At 49.6% G+C, this 16,718-nt stretch overlaps 2 protein-coding genes across 9 annotated transcripts in view; one reads left to right on the forward strand and one right to left on the reverse strand.

Moving 5' to 3' along the window:
- Positions 1-785: 785 nt before the first annotated feature.
- LOC118507127 (sal-like protein 3) overlaps positions 786-16,718 on the forward strand; it is a 186,539-nt gene continuing 170,606 nt past the window's right edge. For 5 of the 8 annotated variants that reach the window (XR_004905592.1, XR_004905589.1, XR_004905591.1 and 2 more), the window contains exons 1-2: positions 920-1,055; positions 3,523-3,668. The gene's annotated coding sequence lies outside the window, so the exon portion shown is untranslated. Of the gene's footprint in view, positions 1,056-3,522; positions 3,669-6,603; positions 6,956-16,718 lie in introns of those variants that run through there. The other 3 variants (XR_004905590.1, XM_036045145.1, XR_004905588.1) reach the window with 3 other exon arrangements.
- Positions 1,045-16,718, reverse strand: part of LOC118507137 (mucin-19-like) — a 98,560-nt gene continuing 82,886 nt past the window's right edge. The window contains exons 4-7 of the mRNA XM_036045167.1: positions 9,056-10,155; positions 3,242-3,439; positions 2,948-3,175; positions 1,045-2,847 (exon numbers count right to left, since the gene is read on the reverse strand). Of these exons, the coding sequence (XP_035901060.1) occupies positions 1,255-2,847; positions 2,948-3,175; positions 3,242-3,439; positions 9,056-9,502 (2,466 nt within the window). The 5' untranslated portion in view covers positions 9,503-10,155 and the 3' untranslated portion in view covers positions 1,045-1,254. The remainder of the gene's footprint in view (positions 2,848-2,947; positions 3,176-3,241; positions 3,440-9,055; positions 10,156-16,718) is intronic.

Raw genomic sequence — 16,718 nt, forward strand, 5'->3', positions numbered from 1 at the left:
ACTACGAATTTGATTCTCGCTACAAACTAATGGCAAAAGTTCCGGCTAACCTAATAGCGCTCGATTGCAAAAAACCGCTTGTTAATAATAATATCGCTAAACAGCAAATCTCATCTGATGAAGCAACAACAAAGTTGGGGTGAGGGTTTCGAAACAACGAGGGACCAAACAAACAGCAAATTAACAACAAAATAATCTCATCTCTTTTCACGGGGTTGGTTCTTTCTTGTCTCTTCCTTCCTATCATCGACGTGGTCGACTATCAATTATCATTATTGCATCACTTTCGGTAACGCGATCGTGTACGATCCTTTTGCTAATAATTTTTGTTTCTCTCTCGCTCGCAGAAAACAAAACAAACAAACAAATAATTTTAACAATCAATTTCAACAAACTATTTTGCTAGCTTTTTTCTTTACACGAAACAGGCAATTTTGGCTCTAACAACTTCGGCGGCAACAGACTTCGTGAAGGGATGCGGGATGGATAACACTGGGTCGGGTGGATCTGGGGCGGGAGTCACATAGGGAAAGGGGAGGGAATTGTTCTAAAATAAACAAAACAACACGTCCAGGCGAACACCGTTGTCCAGACAAATAAGCAAAAATTGTCCTAAAAGAAAACACATTCGCTAGGCCCTTACGAACGAAGGTACACTTAGGTGGCTAAGTAAACTATCCTATTCGTGTTTGTAACCACGTGTATCAAGCAAGTAGTAGCAGTAGTAGTAGTAGTAATAGTAGCAGTAATCGAGAAGGATAAACAAACGCCTTCACTTACACACTAACGAAACGATCCACCCGTGGCAGAGTGCCGTAGCAACAGCAGCAGCAGCAGCAGTGTTACTGTGTTTCTCGACGCGGCAGTGACTGTTTTGTGTCTTTTAACCTTCCCTTTGTTTCTCTAAACGCATTTTACACACTAAAACAAACAAATATGTATAAAACAAAAATGGCAAGAGAACGTTGAATGATAGAAGTTGAGTGATTTCGGCTGCCCTCCGGTCTGCGGACACGCGCGCGCTTAGGGAAGACAGGCGAGCTTTATCATCACAGGTAATTTTGAGTTTGAGCAGGCTTCCCCGAAAAAAAAAACATGGCCTCCCCGTTTGGTGATGTCGATCCGATTCCGGCTATCACATTCTCAACGATTCGTCCCCAAAACTTCATGCTGAGAGCTGCGTACGCGGCCCGGTAAATACATTAAAATAGGAACAAAGGTCAAATTTGTCAAGCGGATTGCTGCTGTGGCGGTTCACCGGCTGGCGACGATCGTGGCAGTGTTGGGTGTGTTGGTGAGCAGCATCGGTGGCGACTGGGCCTGCGGGACTACCACCATCTGTGCGAGCGATCCGGGAACGGTCGTGACTGCTGCTGCTGCTGCTGCTGCTCCAGTGGGACCGGACCCGGCACCAGGCACCAATGGCAACTGTCCTCCTAAGCTCGGGTCCGTCGTTGCAAGCTGAGCTGGTGCAGCCTGGAGCCGACTCTGTTTACTTTGCTTCGTGACTCCGCCACCTCCGCCACCACCGCCGGGCGGGTTCTTCTGCGCCAGATGGGTCTGGTAGTGTTTGGCCAGATGGGCCTTCTGGCGGAAGCTTTTGCCACAGAGCGAACACGCGAACGGTTTCTCCCCGGTGTGGGTGCGTATGTGCACGTTCACGGAGTACTTGTCCTTGAAGCCCTTGGAACAGATGGAACAGTAGTGGAGCGATCGTTCCTTGCGCTGTCCATTGCCGCACTGGGTGGGGCTGGTGGTGGCAGTGGTTGTGGTGGTGGTGGTGGAGGTGGTCAGCTGAGTTGTGCCGTTGGAGCCGGCCGTCACACTGCCAGGACTCAGCAGCGCCGCAGCTCCAGCTCCGCCGGTGATCGTGTTGAGGTTGCTCATGCTCGTGTTGTTGTTGTTCGTGGTCAGGCATGTCAGCGTGGGGCTGTTGTTGGCGTTGGCCTGTGCACTTCCGGCATTGTTGCTGAGAGATCGCTTGTAGTTCTTCTTCGTCCGGGGAGCCTTAGCCTTGGTGGTGGAGGTCGTTGTCACCACGTCCGAGGAGGTTGTCGTTGAAACGGGCGGTTGCCGGGGAAGTCCTCCCGTTGGCGACATTACGCCCATGTTGCCGTGTCCTGGATGATGTTGATGGTTCCCTCCCGTCAGCAGCGTGTTGGTAGTCGCGCTGGCATTGCATCCGTTACCCATCGACGGTGCTTCCACGATGATCTCCGCGTAGTTGTTGTTGTCCGTGCAAAACTGCTGGACCTCCGTCGCTATCCGCTTCAGCTTCTCGTAGTCCTCCGGGAAGGCAGCATCAAGCGTAAGGAACATATCGTCCACCACCACACTCGCGGGACCCGTGCCACCTCCACCGCCACCTGCACCAAGATCCGTCACCTGTCCGGTGGATGCGACCATCTGATGTTGCTGCTGATGCTGATGTTGCTGCTGGGAGGTGGCCGACTGGTTAGTGGAGGCTGGTGAGTGTAACACCGACTCGTCGTACATGGTGCTGGCCAGCGTGGAATCGGCGTACGCCGCCAACGAATCCGTGGGATCTCCGGCCGAGTAGAGGACTCGTCGCAACTCATCGTCCTTCATGTGTCCGGTGGCAGGTAGCACGGTGATGGCTCCATTCTGCAACGGCAGTCCAGTGCCTTTGGTGTAGCCTTTACCCTGCAGAGCGCTGCGAAGCAAAGACTCGGGCGTGTCCTGCTGTATTACGTTATGGTCCGACATCTGCCAGTCGTTGTTGTTGTTGTTCTGGTAGGCCAGCACACTGTTGGGGTCCAGCAGCTGACTCGATAGGACGATGTTACTCGACGTGACCGGCATCTGTTGCTGTTGCGATTGTACTTGCTGGAGTTGCGTTGGTTGCGATTGCGCATGATGAGTGGCGTGCTGCTGTTGAACTAGCTGCAGATGCTGATGTTGCTGTTGCTGATGCTGCTGTTGCTGCTGCTTGCTGCTGTTGCTGCTGATGGTGAGGATCGTCTTTCGCGTGGTGATCCGTACCGAAGCCACTGTCGTCGTAGGAGAAACATTCCGTCTTGACATAGCCCGGAAATCCTCCGAGTATTGTGTCGAGATCGAGGTTAGAAGCGGGAGCGGCTGGTTCCGAGCTGGACGGGTCCTTTCTTAATACCCACGGCTCCGGTGCTCCGTTTAATACTGTTAGTGTGTAGATCTGTGGATGAGAAGACGGAAGAGATCGTGATCCTCTGTTTACTGAGCGGGTTCTTCCCGTTCGTACCTGTCCATCTGTATCGGCCACCTGACTGTTGAGTGGTCCGTTGTTGTTGTTGCTGCTGGGGTTGTTGGCGGCGTTGCTATTTGTGTTGCTATTGCTCGTCGTTGTAGTGTTGTTGTTCTGCTGTATCCAACAGTAGCGATTAAGATCCTCGAACATGGCCGGATCTAACCGATTGGCATCTTTGTCGGGGCCCCAGAACTGTGAGCAAAGCAAGCAAAAAAAAAAGAACGAGAAACATGATTAACTAATCTCCTTCCTTACGATTTCTTGCCTTTTCTTAGGACACACGAGAATAGAAAATTGAGCAACGCAGACAATCGCGCAGTGATGCAAGAATTACATTAATTAATAATTCCACCGGACGCATCGTTTCGATTGTTTATTGATTTATGGCCGTTGCTGCTAGACTCGACTGCACTGTCGACAGGTATGTGTACCTTGAGCATTTTATTGCACCCATCCCGCACCGGATGAAAAATGCATTCGCCCAGACGCGGCGCATGCAGTGGAAGAATTTTACGGTTTTACAGTGCACAATGAGAAATGATCACGATTTGCGCATATAAATATGCTGATGAGTGTGATGTTCAGATTGAAGCACTTCGTGAGCGGAGCAATGTCAACGAGCAGGAAGATCCTGCACGTGCAAACTGCTTCTCAGGGTTCCTGGGTTATTTTTTCTGCTGGCTCACATCGTCCGAGTGTACCTTAATAGGCTCTCAGGGACTTAAGCTTTGTGGATGGATGACTCGATCTTTAGTGGAGGGTTTATACAATTTGATCAATATGTAGAATGGAGTGTGCCTCTATCTGTTTCATTAGGCTTTATGGTTTTTGCTACTTAACTGTCGCTACGTACGATCGCGAAATATCACAGAAATAAGAGTAGCAAATCCTTCGCCCGGCTTCGACTCTACTGAAAGATCTACTTGCTCGATCGAATAACTGGTTGCGATTTTTATAATCACACGAGCAAACCAGGTATGCCGTTCGAGAGAATGCCAGATATTTAGATTACGACAAATGGAAAATGGAGACCGACCGAGGAAAAGGGCCGTTAAAGTAACTTTAACCAGTCATCATTGGCTAAAAGTTGATACATTTAAGCGTTAAACTTTAACAACAATTTATGCAAAACATTCCAATTCCCCTAGGGAGAGAGGACGAGAGATGCCACACTACTACGAGGGTGGTCGTAAACCCTCCGTGGGGCACTCGGCCACTCAGCTCAGGGGGAAGGCTTTTCCTTCGCGGCCTAATGATCTGCACCGGTTTGCACGAACCTGAACCCGGTTTTAGTTTCGCGTTGCTGATTTGCTAATAAATCTTAACCATCCTGAACCTCGGCTGCGGCAACCACCCACTCCTCTCTCCCCACGTTGCCTCCGGGGCAGATGAAGTGGTCGAGAAACGTCTTGAAAAACGGTCCGACTTTCAGTTTCATCTTAAAGTCATTTCGCAAATGAAAGAACTGAGGAAGGTTTGCTGCGAAGACGATCATGCGACGGTACGACGCATACTGCGCGTTAATTGATTGACGAATGCGAACGACGATCCTATTTGGAACGAGTTTGTTGCCGAGGATGTTCTCGCACTCATGCCGGGCTGATTAGTAAGACAGGCCGGTGCTGGTGCTTCGACAGTTTGAACGAAGTCGTGCACTTGCAGCAGCCTGCAACGGTAGTGGCCCTGCATGCTCCCTAATGGCACTAAATCATCATCACTCAAGCTGGAGCGAGAGGGCAGTTGGGGATGGGGAGAGAAAAGGGTCAATACAAACGCTCCGATAAGACAGACGCAAAGAGAGAGAGAGAGAGAGAGAGAGATGCACTACGATGGCGCGATAGGCGCCTACCGAGGCCTGTTAGACTTGTTGGGTGGTGGTGGGTTGCATCTTACCGACGTTCCATCGTAAACCATCATTAGGAGCAAATAAACCGAAGCATCCCGGAGCAGAACGCACGCTCGGTTTTGCACCCAAAGGACGGGAATGTGCGTGGGCACTCTCGGACGCGGACTGGGTCAACCATGGCAAAAAGGGAGTTGATAGCGGCAGATACAATCAGATAAAGGGAAATGTCATGGCGCACTTATCAGCGAACTGCCATCTCCGCTTCCTATATCTTACTCCCGATCGCACAGATTTGTTACGATCGCTTGACAATCGGTGACATCGTGTGGTCAAACGGTAAAAAAGGCGGTACGTTTTGCTGAGATGTCTTTACTTAGCGCTGAAGCTAAGTGACGTTACACGACGGACGGACGGGTCATTAAGTGATTGTAGGGGAGTATGTGTACGGAAGCATTAGTGCGGATTATGTTTCGTTTTGGACGGTGGACGGACACACAGGGACTTGGGGTATCATTTTGGTGTAGATCATTATATTAATGTTTTTTTTAGAGAAATTTCTGCCTCTTCTTCCAACATTGCTTTCAAACAGTTCAGCGTAACCGAGCGTTGGTTGAGTGATGTCTTCCAATATCGGATCGCATACAGAACATGCCCAGCGTAGAAGAACCCTCTTTGGGATCTTGATGTGGTAGACCAATTTGATAATCGTTGATGTCCAAAGTTGGGAAGGTTTCGTCAACTATAGAGACTAGATACATCAATCGTTCTTTGCTCTGTTCTAATTCTGCTATTGAGGGACGAATGTCCTGGACTGGTGCCTGATAAACTGATTGCTTTAACTCTTGGATGGGAAGGATCCTCCAAAGTTTTTTTTGACTGCACCATGACTTCTCGTCAATGTTCACCGATTTTCGTTTCGACCAAAGTTTTTTCTTCTTAATCCGTAAGCCAGTCTACTACCAAGAGCTGATGTAGGTTGCGAGCAGTGTTGCTTCTTCAAGTTAACAAACCTTTATCTTCTGTCATTGATTCAGTCACGCTACCTCTGTCCGTTTCTCGCCGGTGCGTTCGTGCTGCACAGTTCCAGCCAAAAGTTCCACCGGCTGTATAATATTGGCAATGTTCGGACCGATTAAAACACGAAGAGAAGTAATTAATTTATTCATTAGCAAGCACTCAATCAAATGAATGCCCGCTTTTGCACCGTCAGCTAAACACACTCGTGCCTGATGAGGATGACATAACGCAGATGCAATCAGATCGGATGGTTTTCCATCGTTTGTCATTTTCCGACGAATCGATGCGTTCAGTCGTAAAACTGTGGGGAGGCCCTATTAAATGGAAACGGAGAGCCGCATAATAATAAAATCGTTTCGTTACGAAAAGCGACGGTAGGTCCCTCCGACACTTCCCATGCAATTTCCACCCCGCCTGGACAGGTGCTGAAGAGTTTCGTTTCGAAAAATCGATCACACACACACAAACGATCTTTCATGATCTTATCATTCAGACAGACCCAGATCTCGCCGAGGAGCTTCGCTGGGCGCACACAGCAGCATGTGGATGGATGGCTTCGGTGTAGATGAACGCGAGGTTTTGCGCTATTCCCTGATTAAAATCGTCATTTAAAAAGTACGAAGGGGTGGATACTGTGGCTGGACAAGCAATGAAAAATTGGATACAGAAACGAAATCGCACCCTGAGCAAAATGTTAATGCCGACGACGACGAATGCGCTGAATGATGAATTTGAATCTCCCACCCAACGGCCGTCTTGCAGTGCTAGGAAGTGAAGAATGAAGCAATAATTAAATTAATTAAACTGTTAACGATCGGCCGACGGCCACGGTCCGGCGAATCTAACTACTGCCCCGTCCAGCGAGCGTTGTTCGATCGAGGAGCATTGATAAGAAAAAAGAGGAATTTATATATTACTCAACTCAACCGGGGGATCGGGTGAACTTATTTTACGCTGGCAGGTGTGAACTATGCTGCCGAACCGGCTACCGATCCAGAACCGAGTCGAGTACCGCGTGAAGCTCCTCCAACTTCTCCCCATGTTTCACTTCCATCAATCAACGACGGCTTCGTGCAGATTTCGTGACTGCCATCCATCAGTGAGGTGGCGGCATGAGGCCCCAACGTTGTGCTGTGCATCGCAACATCTTCATTTCTTTACTTTACGATCACCGCCACGATCACCCCCGGTCTTTCCGTTTTTCCTGGAGCTCTTCGTGCGTGTGTGTGTGTGTGTTGGGCAAGTACAGGTCTACCAGCTCCGCACTCAAACAAATTACATCGCGCGGCATCGTGGTTGATCGTGTAATGGTCGTCGGCCGGTCCGTTTTTCCATTCCCATTCCCTAGGCCAATTATTATATTAGTACTATTGGTAAGGGAACCTCACACACTCGAAAAAAACAAGCCACATCGCACCGCCAGTATCCCTTCCCGGTTCCAGTTTGTGCGCAGGAGGGACTCATCCTCCTTTCACCGGCACACAAAATCCGCGAATTACACGTGTAGGGCGAGTGTGCGCGCGCGCGCGGATGGGTGAACGAGGCGTTGTTATTAAGTTTCGCTTTCGTTACAACGATCACGGGCCACGGTTGGATTGGCCGGGTCGCATGTGTGGGAACGCAGCAAGGAGAAGGTTAGGATTTTATTCCACCCTTTACGAAACGCAACTTCGCGGCGTGCAGCAGGAAGCAAAGTAAAAAGAAATAAAAAAGGAACGCTCGATCGGTGCCTTCTAAATAATAATAATTTCTTTATTAACGATTGATCATTAAGATGCGGTCCGACCGACCGACCGACCGACCGTTTGCCACACAGTGTAAAAGCCTCTCGGGGGGAGTTTCGGGTTTTTAGTTTTTGCCTCGTCGCTGTTGAAGGATGATGATTGCAGTCGCAGCAGCTGTACGAATGCAACTTTTTGCATCCGAGTGCGAGTGCTCTCGATGAGTTTATTATTTACTGTCGGGCGAGAATATTATTCAAACGAGCAGTAGCTGCGGGGCTTTCGCATAAAGACGGGAGCGTTCGTAACGGTTGCGCTCACTAGCTCAGGGAAGCTCACGCGAGGCATATTTATGTTGGGAATGTTGTGTTTGTTGACTACATCGGAATGTTGGTCGCTTTTTGCAGTTTGGTAAGAGAGCGTTCTAAACTGGGACTTTCTCTTTAGGTTTACGGTTTACTGGAGTTATTCAATGTGACTTTGGACAGAGTCCGTGGAGCTTTAGCAAAAAAGCCCATACGGAAAAATGGACCATCCAGGTACGGGTTATTCAACTCAAGGAAACTAAAATTGGCAGGCCGAGAGCCCATGAGTATAAAGTACCCAAGATGAAAACTTTTGAAGGGTTTCTCAACAAAATCGTTCGGAGTTAACAGAGTTTAATCGCTCTCAAGTACGAGATTGAACTCTTCGCGATGGGTAATTACTATTCCGAGGTGGGAATACGAGAAATTATTAGAAATGAACTATCCCAAAGCCTTAAAGTAAATTATTCTATCAGTCTTTTCAATCAGCGAGGACTTGCGCAGAGAGTGATCGACATGTCTGACTCCTGTTCAGCGTAGCCGTTGGAGAAGATAATCCAATGCCCCGACCCCGAGGTGAAGACTTTGGGCAACATTTTCTATGAGTCATCCTGGCATACGCTAAGGGTAAAGACATAATTGATTTGGACTGTTCCTTGTGGGTGATTCAATAAGCAGAAGCAAAAGGACTATTTGGAATAGTTACAGTCCCTGTAGCTGCATACGGCTCTAAGACACTAGCCAAATGAAAATGAAGATCTAGCGACGGCAATCATGCGTGACCGGTTTTGAGGATGTCTGCAGCAAAGCTAAGACTTCAACGTACTTGTAGTAGTACACACTCCATAGGATCGGAATGGTAGAATTCTCTAGGTTCTGCTGATCTTCCAAAAAGCAAATTATTCCATTTTTGACTCACCTGATCAAATCCCTGAAGCGGTTGATCGTTAGCATCGGGCACGGGACCGCCACCACTTCCGGTCACTCTGTTAGTTTGCGTTCCGTCCATCGGTGAACCTTCGCTCCCGTTCCTACCGTCCGGCGGTCGATCTGTCACTCCGTTAGGTCCCATGCTCGGTAACACACCCGACAGGGAACGGTTGCAGGGATTGTTGCTGTTCACATTGGAGGTATTGGTGGCACCACTTCCACCTCCACCTCCACCGCCACCACCGCCCCCTCCTCCTCCTCCACCGCCGCCCGGTCCACCACTACTGCTGCTGATGGCCATGTCCGGTGCGGAGCCTGTGACAAAGTCGAAAAAATCCGTCTTTGACAGGTCCTCCGTACGGAACGGTTCGCTAATTTCCATTTGGCTCGACGACGACGCCATCGCGATGTCGGTGATCAAATCCAACATATGCATGCGCTCCGAGGCTTTTCAGCTCCTTCTGACAGGACTGCTCGGCTTTGTGCGGGAAAGAAGATGAGGTGCGTTTCGACGGAACGCTCCAGAGACAGTGAAAACAAACAAATAGCTGGTGCGATCTCGGGAGCCTTTTAACCTCCGCTCAAGAGCGCGCTCACGCTCGCGTTTTAATTGGCAGGTTCAGTTTTGGGGGGGAATCGATAATGGTCCTCACATTCGTCCAGGCGTCCTCCGTTAATGCGTTTCCGATTCGCCGTTCTGGCGCGGTTCGGCTCGAGGATGTGAGTGATTTTTCTTTTCGTTGCTTTGCCTGCTTGGAGCCGGGGCCAGTTTCCGCCGTTAACAGATTTTCGGCTTTGGCTTGGAGCGGAGTGCGCAAAGTCGATTAACACGCTACCAACAAACGGCGGGTACGGGTATCGGTCTTGCCAGACCGCCTTGCGGTGGCAATTTAGTCGTGCGTATCAATCGACTGTCGATCGACATAAACTGTCCGGTTCGGGTCGTCGCTCCGAAGCAAAGTGCAGGTGCAGGTACGGGTCGCGATCGTGCACGGAGCACACGGAACACATGGGTGGCAGTGTGGATACAGAAGATCGTGCTGAAGAACACTTTCCGCAGGGTGGCGCTCTTCTTCAGGTTATTGACATCTGGAATGAAAAATCCCACCCGAGATAGAAGATACGATCGGTTAAATGAAGACGGCATAAATTCATTCGAAAACAGGCGAGTTTAAACAGCCAATTGCGAGAAGGTGTGGAGGAAGGAAAAAAAAGTTGGACAAAAATTGCACAAACGCATGCGTCAAAGTCACACACAAATAACGTCCGTCGCTCGATCGTGGACAGGAAGAGCGAAATGTTAATGGAAATGCTAATGAGAGAGTTGTTTTTTTTTTTGGCTGGCGGATCGATAAAATGTATCGACAAACCGATCGTTTATCCTTTTTGGGCTGAGTGCGCATTCTGTTTTCTTATCGCCGTGGCTTCCGTGCGTTCTTTTAAGGCTCTTAATGTCTTAAGCGCTGCCGAATTGATTCTGGGCGAAGGATGCAAACCTTTTGATTGAAATGTGCATGTGCATCGACCGGGGAATGCGGAATCGTTAACGTTAATCCGCTTTTTACAGCCCTCGGTTGAGAAAGGAAGTGGTGAGATGATGCTTGATGATTCTTCTTGATGTAATCGAATGAATATTATGAGTGTGTAGTTCAGCGGGGGGACATAATTTTCATTTAAGAAAAACATTGCTCACGGTGTCTTGACACAACCCAGCATCTTGACAGCATTGTTCGAGGTTGTTAGGTGAAATCTCCGATGCGGGCCCTGTGTATGTCACTGTCATATTCACTCCGCTATGCATCGCTCCTTGCGGCTGCATCGATAAAGGTGCAGAAAATCATAAATTTCATACCCCAGCACTTCATTCCACAACACTCCCTTTTTTGGGGCGTGCGGAACCAATGCGCGAGTTGAACACAAAGCGCTCGGCTGAGCTCGCTTTGCCCTTGCCGACGACGGCAAACTCACCTATGGGAAGGGCAACCCGACACACATGCAAGCACGCTGGCACTACTAATCGGTTCAACGTAACAAGAGCATAAAGTACTTTTAAAATAGATTGCTAAATTCGAGATAAAGTTATAGAAAACGTAAATTATGGCAAACTGTTGTTTGCTACATTCGAAAAACCCGACGCCGACACAACCGAAGGACACAATTAAACGTAGATCACACGGTTTTAATGGATCGTCTAGCGTCGTTAGCCGTCGCATGGGCCGACTGCGGCAAAAAGATCGCCTATTGCAACAACACACCGCCGGGTGGATCGTAAAGCTAACCAATGGCAACCGTCATCGCCTGCTGCGTTTTGCCAACGTATTGGCAACACACACTGCCCGTGCTCGCGACCTGTCGATGGCTTTTGAGACAAAACGATTCATAAATTCGATTCGATGTAAAACCCTCGATCCCCCCCCCGGTCGATCGGTTTGCATTCGTTCGTTCGTACCGGGTGGATTGTAGTGTGTAAGTACTAGACATTGTTATGCACTCGCTTCGGCTGCCGTTTTTTTTTCTTTCCAAACCCCGCGGCTCAAGCTTGAGTGGCCTAGCCCCAACTAGCAAACAAACAAATCGAGAACAAATGAAAACAAAAGTCCCACTGCCGTTGGTACCGAGCCGCCCGGTTGTGGAAGTCGTGCCAGACCCGATGCCCCCTGCTCGAGAGGGCTAGGAACAGGGCTCTGGCTCATGGAACACGTGGGAGCGCCGAGCAGTGAGCATGTGTTGATAAAATATTGCATGCAAAGTAGATGATGCACTTCGAGAGTGTTCACGGTTGCACTGCACATCCTCGACGGTACCGTGCAAAGTGTGACGGCACCGGTGTTTGGTTGCGCGCAAAATGCAGATCGTGCAGCATCGTTGGGGCCGCGTTCGCTGTTTGATTGCGTTTCTTTTATTTTGCACCTTCAGCCCGGAGAGGAGCGAAGGAAATAACGCTAAATGCATAATTTTCCAAATGACATCGCATCGCATTATGATAATTCCAGCGCACCGTTCGTCGCTGTGTTTTGCGTTGGATCGAATCGAGAGTTTGAGAGTTTCGTTCCGGCCGAACTCGCACGCGGCGTGAAGAAGAGTTTTCCAGCGCGTTTCCAACCATAACAAAGCATCGGTGGTGAAGGGCCTGTGGCATTGAAGGTGGGCAAAGTAAACACACGACCGGCAGATTACGCGCCCTCGTAAGTGACACCGGAGTTCGCGTTAGCAGACGCTTTCCTGAGCTTGCTTCCATTCAAATTCAAATTTCGGAATTCAAATGACACAGGAAAGTGCAGGGAAAAGAAAACACCACACGGTGTATTGTGGTGGCGATAAGAAAGAACCGCAAGGGAACTGTGAAGCAGCTCAACTCGACGAGCAAGCAGGTTCCGTTCGTGCCTTTGCCCCACGCGGGTTGACCCACACAATTGACCTGCGCTGAGTGGAGAAACGCATTCAGAGGTGTCCATTCTCACCCGGTTCTCGAAACGGGCAAAATTGACACTTTACCCCCAATGAGCGAGAGGAAAAGAAAAAAATGGCGAAGGAATCATGGACGGCACCCCCAACGGAGGGAGCACTAATTTTGGCCATCCGAGACTTCATGACGCGAAGCGACGAACCCCCCGACGGCTAAGGACTAATTCACAAATTAACTAATGACCTCCATCGTGTAATCACACACACACACACAGCTGGACAGACACAGGCAGGGGTCTGCGATGTTCCGTTTCGTCGGGTCATCTCACAGTCGGATGTCATTTTCTCACTAACCGTCCCCGAAATGGGATGAAATAATGGGCGACTCTCGAACCGTGTCTTGCACCCGCAGAAATGATCGCCAAAGAACGGCCGATTAGCTCGATTGGATGTAATTCATTAAAATAACAATGCCCCACCGTGACTACCGACTCGATGTCATCGTGCGAAGGCAGCAGTTTCCAGCAGGTCGCATAATCACGCGGGCTCGTCGCTTTGTGTTGAAGTCATTTGTTTCCTTTGGCTCTGCGGGCTGCGTGGCTATTTCGCGTTTTGGCGGACTCAGTGTTTAGGAAAATGTTCCGACCGACGACATGCACAAATTGATATTTAATAACAAACAACAATATTGACCACATACCGGATAGGTGAATTAGTGCAGCTCTGAAGGTCTTCCTGCCTCGTGTGGCACAACAAATTAGAAAGCTTCAAGGCTTTTGTGTGTGGTGCCTCACACACACACACACACGTACATACACGCGTCCCGGGAAGGATAAGAAAGTGGAGCAAAACAAAAAAATCCCCCTGAAATGTCGCGAGCTTGTGTCCGATGCACCAGGCCGGGCGTACACAATCAATCATTTCATCGCACACGGGACACATTTGAGCGTGTGTGTGTGTGTGTGTCTGTCCCCGCTAACCGAAACTGAGCCGAAAATCTTCTAGCATTAAGCGGAGTCCGGGCGCGCGTTTCGTCAATTTGCGGTCCGCGCGGGACCATTTTTCATTCCCTACGCAAGACACTTTTCCCAAAATGCGTGTACGCCGGTCAATAACAGGTTGGTTGTCTCGCTTAGAAATCAGTCACAAACTATCGTGAAACAACAACAAGCCAAACGAGCGAAGAGAAAAAAAAATCGGTTGAAAGGAATATCGTCATCCCGGGAGAAATTGGGACCGTTGGGTGTGCGTGCGTGCGTGTGTGTGTGTGTGTCCCTCATTACCCTCTTTCCGTTTTCTAAGCTCTATCCCGGTTCTGGGAGCACACAAACGTCAACAACGCATCAATAGCGGAGGGAAAAATTGATAATTATGCACATACCCGGCCACAACTGCGTCCCCAAGGTGGACCGACCCGCCAAAAGCTCGGACAATGTTAATCTCATCGCCTAACCCACGATCAATGGATGGTTTCGGCAGTCGGCGGGGAGATACACTGACGAGCAGAAAGAGGGAACGCAGAGGAAAAGCAAAAACACGGCCACAAAAACCCACTCGGCTTGAATAGAGGTGAAATTAGATTCATCAAAAATTATGATTAATTACACGGAACTTGTCCGGATGGAGTCCAGAGTTGGGAAGTTTGCGTTGCTGGAGTGCTGGAAAGCGGAGTGGAGCCGATCACCTCCGAGAGCCTCTAGAGCAGCATGAATTTGGCGACAGGGGGTCGTCCACTGCCGGGCGTAGGTCGTCGTAGTATAGCGTTGCTGCAGTTGGAGCTATTTTTTATTGTCAAGTCACTCACGCACGCACACAAAGACATGCGGCGTAGAAGAGGAATTCCATCACACCAGCTTAACCTAGATTGGACGGTCAAATTAGCCTTGACCCGGTCGTCCGTCGTCGTCTTCGTTGTTGTCGTAGTCGTCGTCGTCGAAGGAGCCCGGGTCCGAAATATTGGCCCAAACCATAGGCTACTTTGATTGTTCAGTTGGTTGGGGCCACCTTTTTCGCATCAATCCGCCTTTTGCTCCAGTTTGGCAGGCAGCGTCTAACATTTGGTCTGTGTGCGACTGCGGAGAGTATCTCTGGAGTTACCTCCCACCGGTCAGCGAAGAACGAACCACCGCCGCTGCCGGATCCATTTGGCACACGGCAAAGTCTGGGGTGTGCCCGGCCGGTGAGCAAGAGCATCGGCCCGAACCTCAGCACACCAAACAACACGCGGCCATCTCCAACTGTGGGGTGAATTATGATGGGCAGCTTTGATAAGCGAAGGCACGCAAAAGGTTAATGGATTTTTTGTGCCAACACCCCTCTGCGTGGAAGAAAATTCTTTTCATTCGGCCCTGTCCACCCACTCGGTTCGGCACAACAGCACCACCAGCACATCACGAACACCACCAGCACAAAAGGGTCCAGCACCAATCCAGCACCCAATGGTCATGGCAAATTATCGCAAAACCATAACGGCAAAACCAGCGGCAGATTGGATTTAGGATTCCAACCCCCCCACACCCCAACCAACCCACACCCGAAGGGTCGAAAATTGATGTGGCGAAAAATGCGATTCTCCCGGACGGCCAGTGTGCACATCCATCATCATCCGATCCGATCCGTGCGCGTCGGTAACCGTCTTCGCGCGCACGCCACCCGCACGCTCACTTTCTTTCGATCAATCACCTGGTGGCGGCGGGTTTTGTTAATAATGTTTCCGATTTTCTACGCCGCCGCGAGTTTCACCGTGTTTGAGAAATCGTTTTTCAATTAATAATTTTCCTCCCTGCTTCTTCGCGTGTGTGGGATGATCCCGCGCCTGTGAGGATATGGTGCACGGCGTTCCTTTCGGCCGGAGTCCCACAGGCCGGAGAAAAGTGTGTGAAGGAAATGGCACCCCAACACGGGACACGGGGATTAATAATAGTACCGGACCGATCGAATCGATGATCGTACACCGCGACACCGCGGTGATGGACCAATTGAATCCCCGGAATCCCGAACCCCGAACGGTGGATGATCAATTTTTCCGACGACACAACCCAACCAACTGGTGTGGGGTGATCAAGTGATTGGGAATGAATTTCAAATTCTCGCCCTCTCGGGGCGCATGGGGAAAGATTAATTTAACCCGGATATGTACAACGCCTCTAATTCACTCGGGGTTGAAAAGATTGAAAAGATCCCGGAGAGTTTCCTCGCCGGTGCCCGGTTGCTAATGATGCAGTCCGATGGACGAAAGCGATCGATTTCAATTCGGGAGTCGCATTGATTGATTGTCCGCTGGTCCTGTGGTCTGCGTGGAGTTGTTGTGCGTTGCATTGTTGCGGCCGAAATGAGGTTAAAGTGGGCCGAAACACGGGCGGCCAGTACGTCCCCATTCCGAGCCGGAGCTGGAAAAGGTGGTGGCAACTGTCAATAGTATTGATTAGGGAAATATTAACAGAAAACATTCTCTCTCGAAAAGAAAGTACGAGGTCACACACGCGGTTCCTTCCAAGAGGGCAACAGGGCAGACGCCATTTTAAAGACACCATTTTAAAATCAAACAACAATTTACTGGCCGTTTGTTTACTGGCGCTGGGGTAAAGTGGTTTTTCAAACAAACGATCGCTGATGGGTGTAATTTTGTGGTGGTCGCTCGCAAACCCCTAAAATATAATTGCATGAGGCAATAAAATGGACGCCTTTGGAGATCTCCGATGGGGACGCCACCGTAGCGGAGGTTCAGGGAGTGATTTAAAATAATTTAAGTAAAGCGAATGGTTGACATTTGGAAAATTAGCAAATCGTTGCGAGCCAATTCCAAACAATGTGATTTCAATTTAATAAATTTAACCGAAAACGAAATAAGTGCCTCCGAGAATCGGCCGCCAGCCGTCCGGAGCGAGGGGGCAAACTGAAGTCGCGACATTTGCCAGTGTCACATAATGAATGGTTTTTCCGAAAGGTTGGCTGAGCTAGATGAGCAGCGAGAGTAGCAAGCCAGCGATGGCCAACGAAAAAAAGCGAAAGCCTAAAAACGAGAGCATACGCGAACGCGAACACCTTCCCAATTTACACTGCCCTCGAGGCACTTCTGGAGCGACGGAGAACGCGAGTGTATTAATAAAATCAACATCCTTCGCGCCAACGGACCAGGGCTGGAAATGGTAATGGCTATGATAATTTTACAGCCGATCTATTGCCCAGTTCGACCTCTCGGTGCGCGCGTGCTCTCTGAGGTGCTTATGAGTCCCGGGCGGGTGTTG

Source organism: Anopheles stephensi, chromosome 2, assembly GCF_013141755.1.
Source record: "Anopheles stephensi strain Indian chromosome 2, UCI_ANSTEP_V1.0, whole genome shotgun sequence".
NCBI lineage: Eukaryota > Metazoa > Arthropoda > Insecta > Diptera > Culicidae > Anopheles > Anopheles stephensi.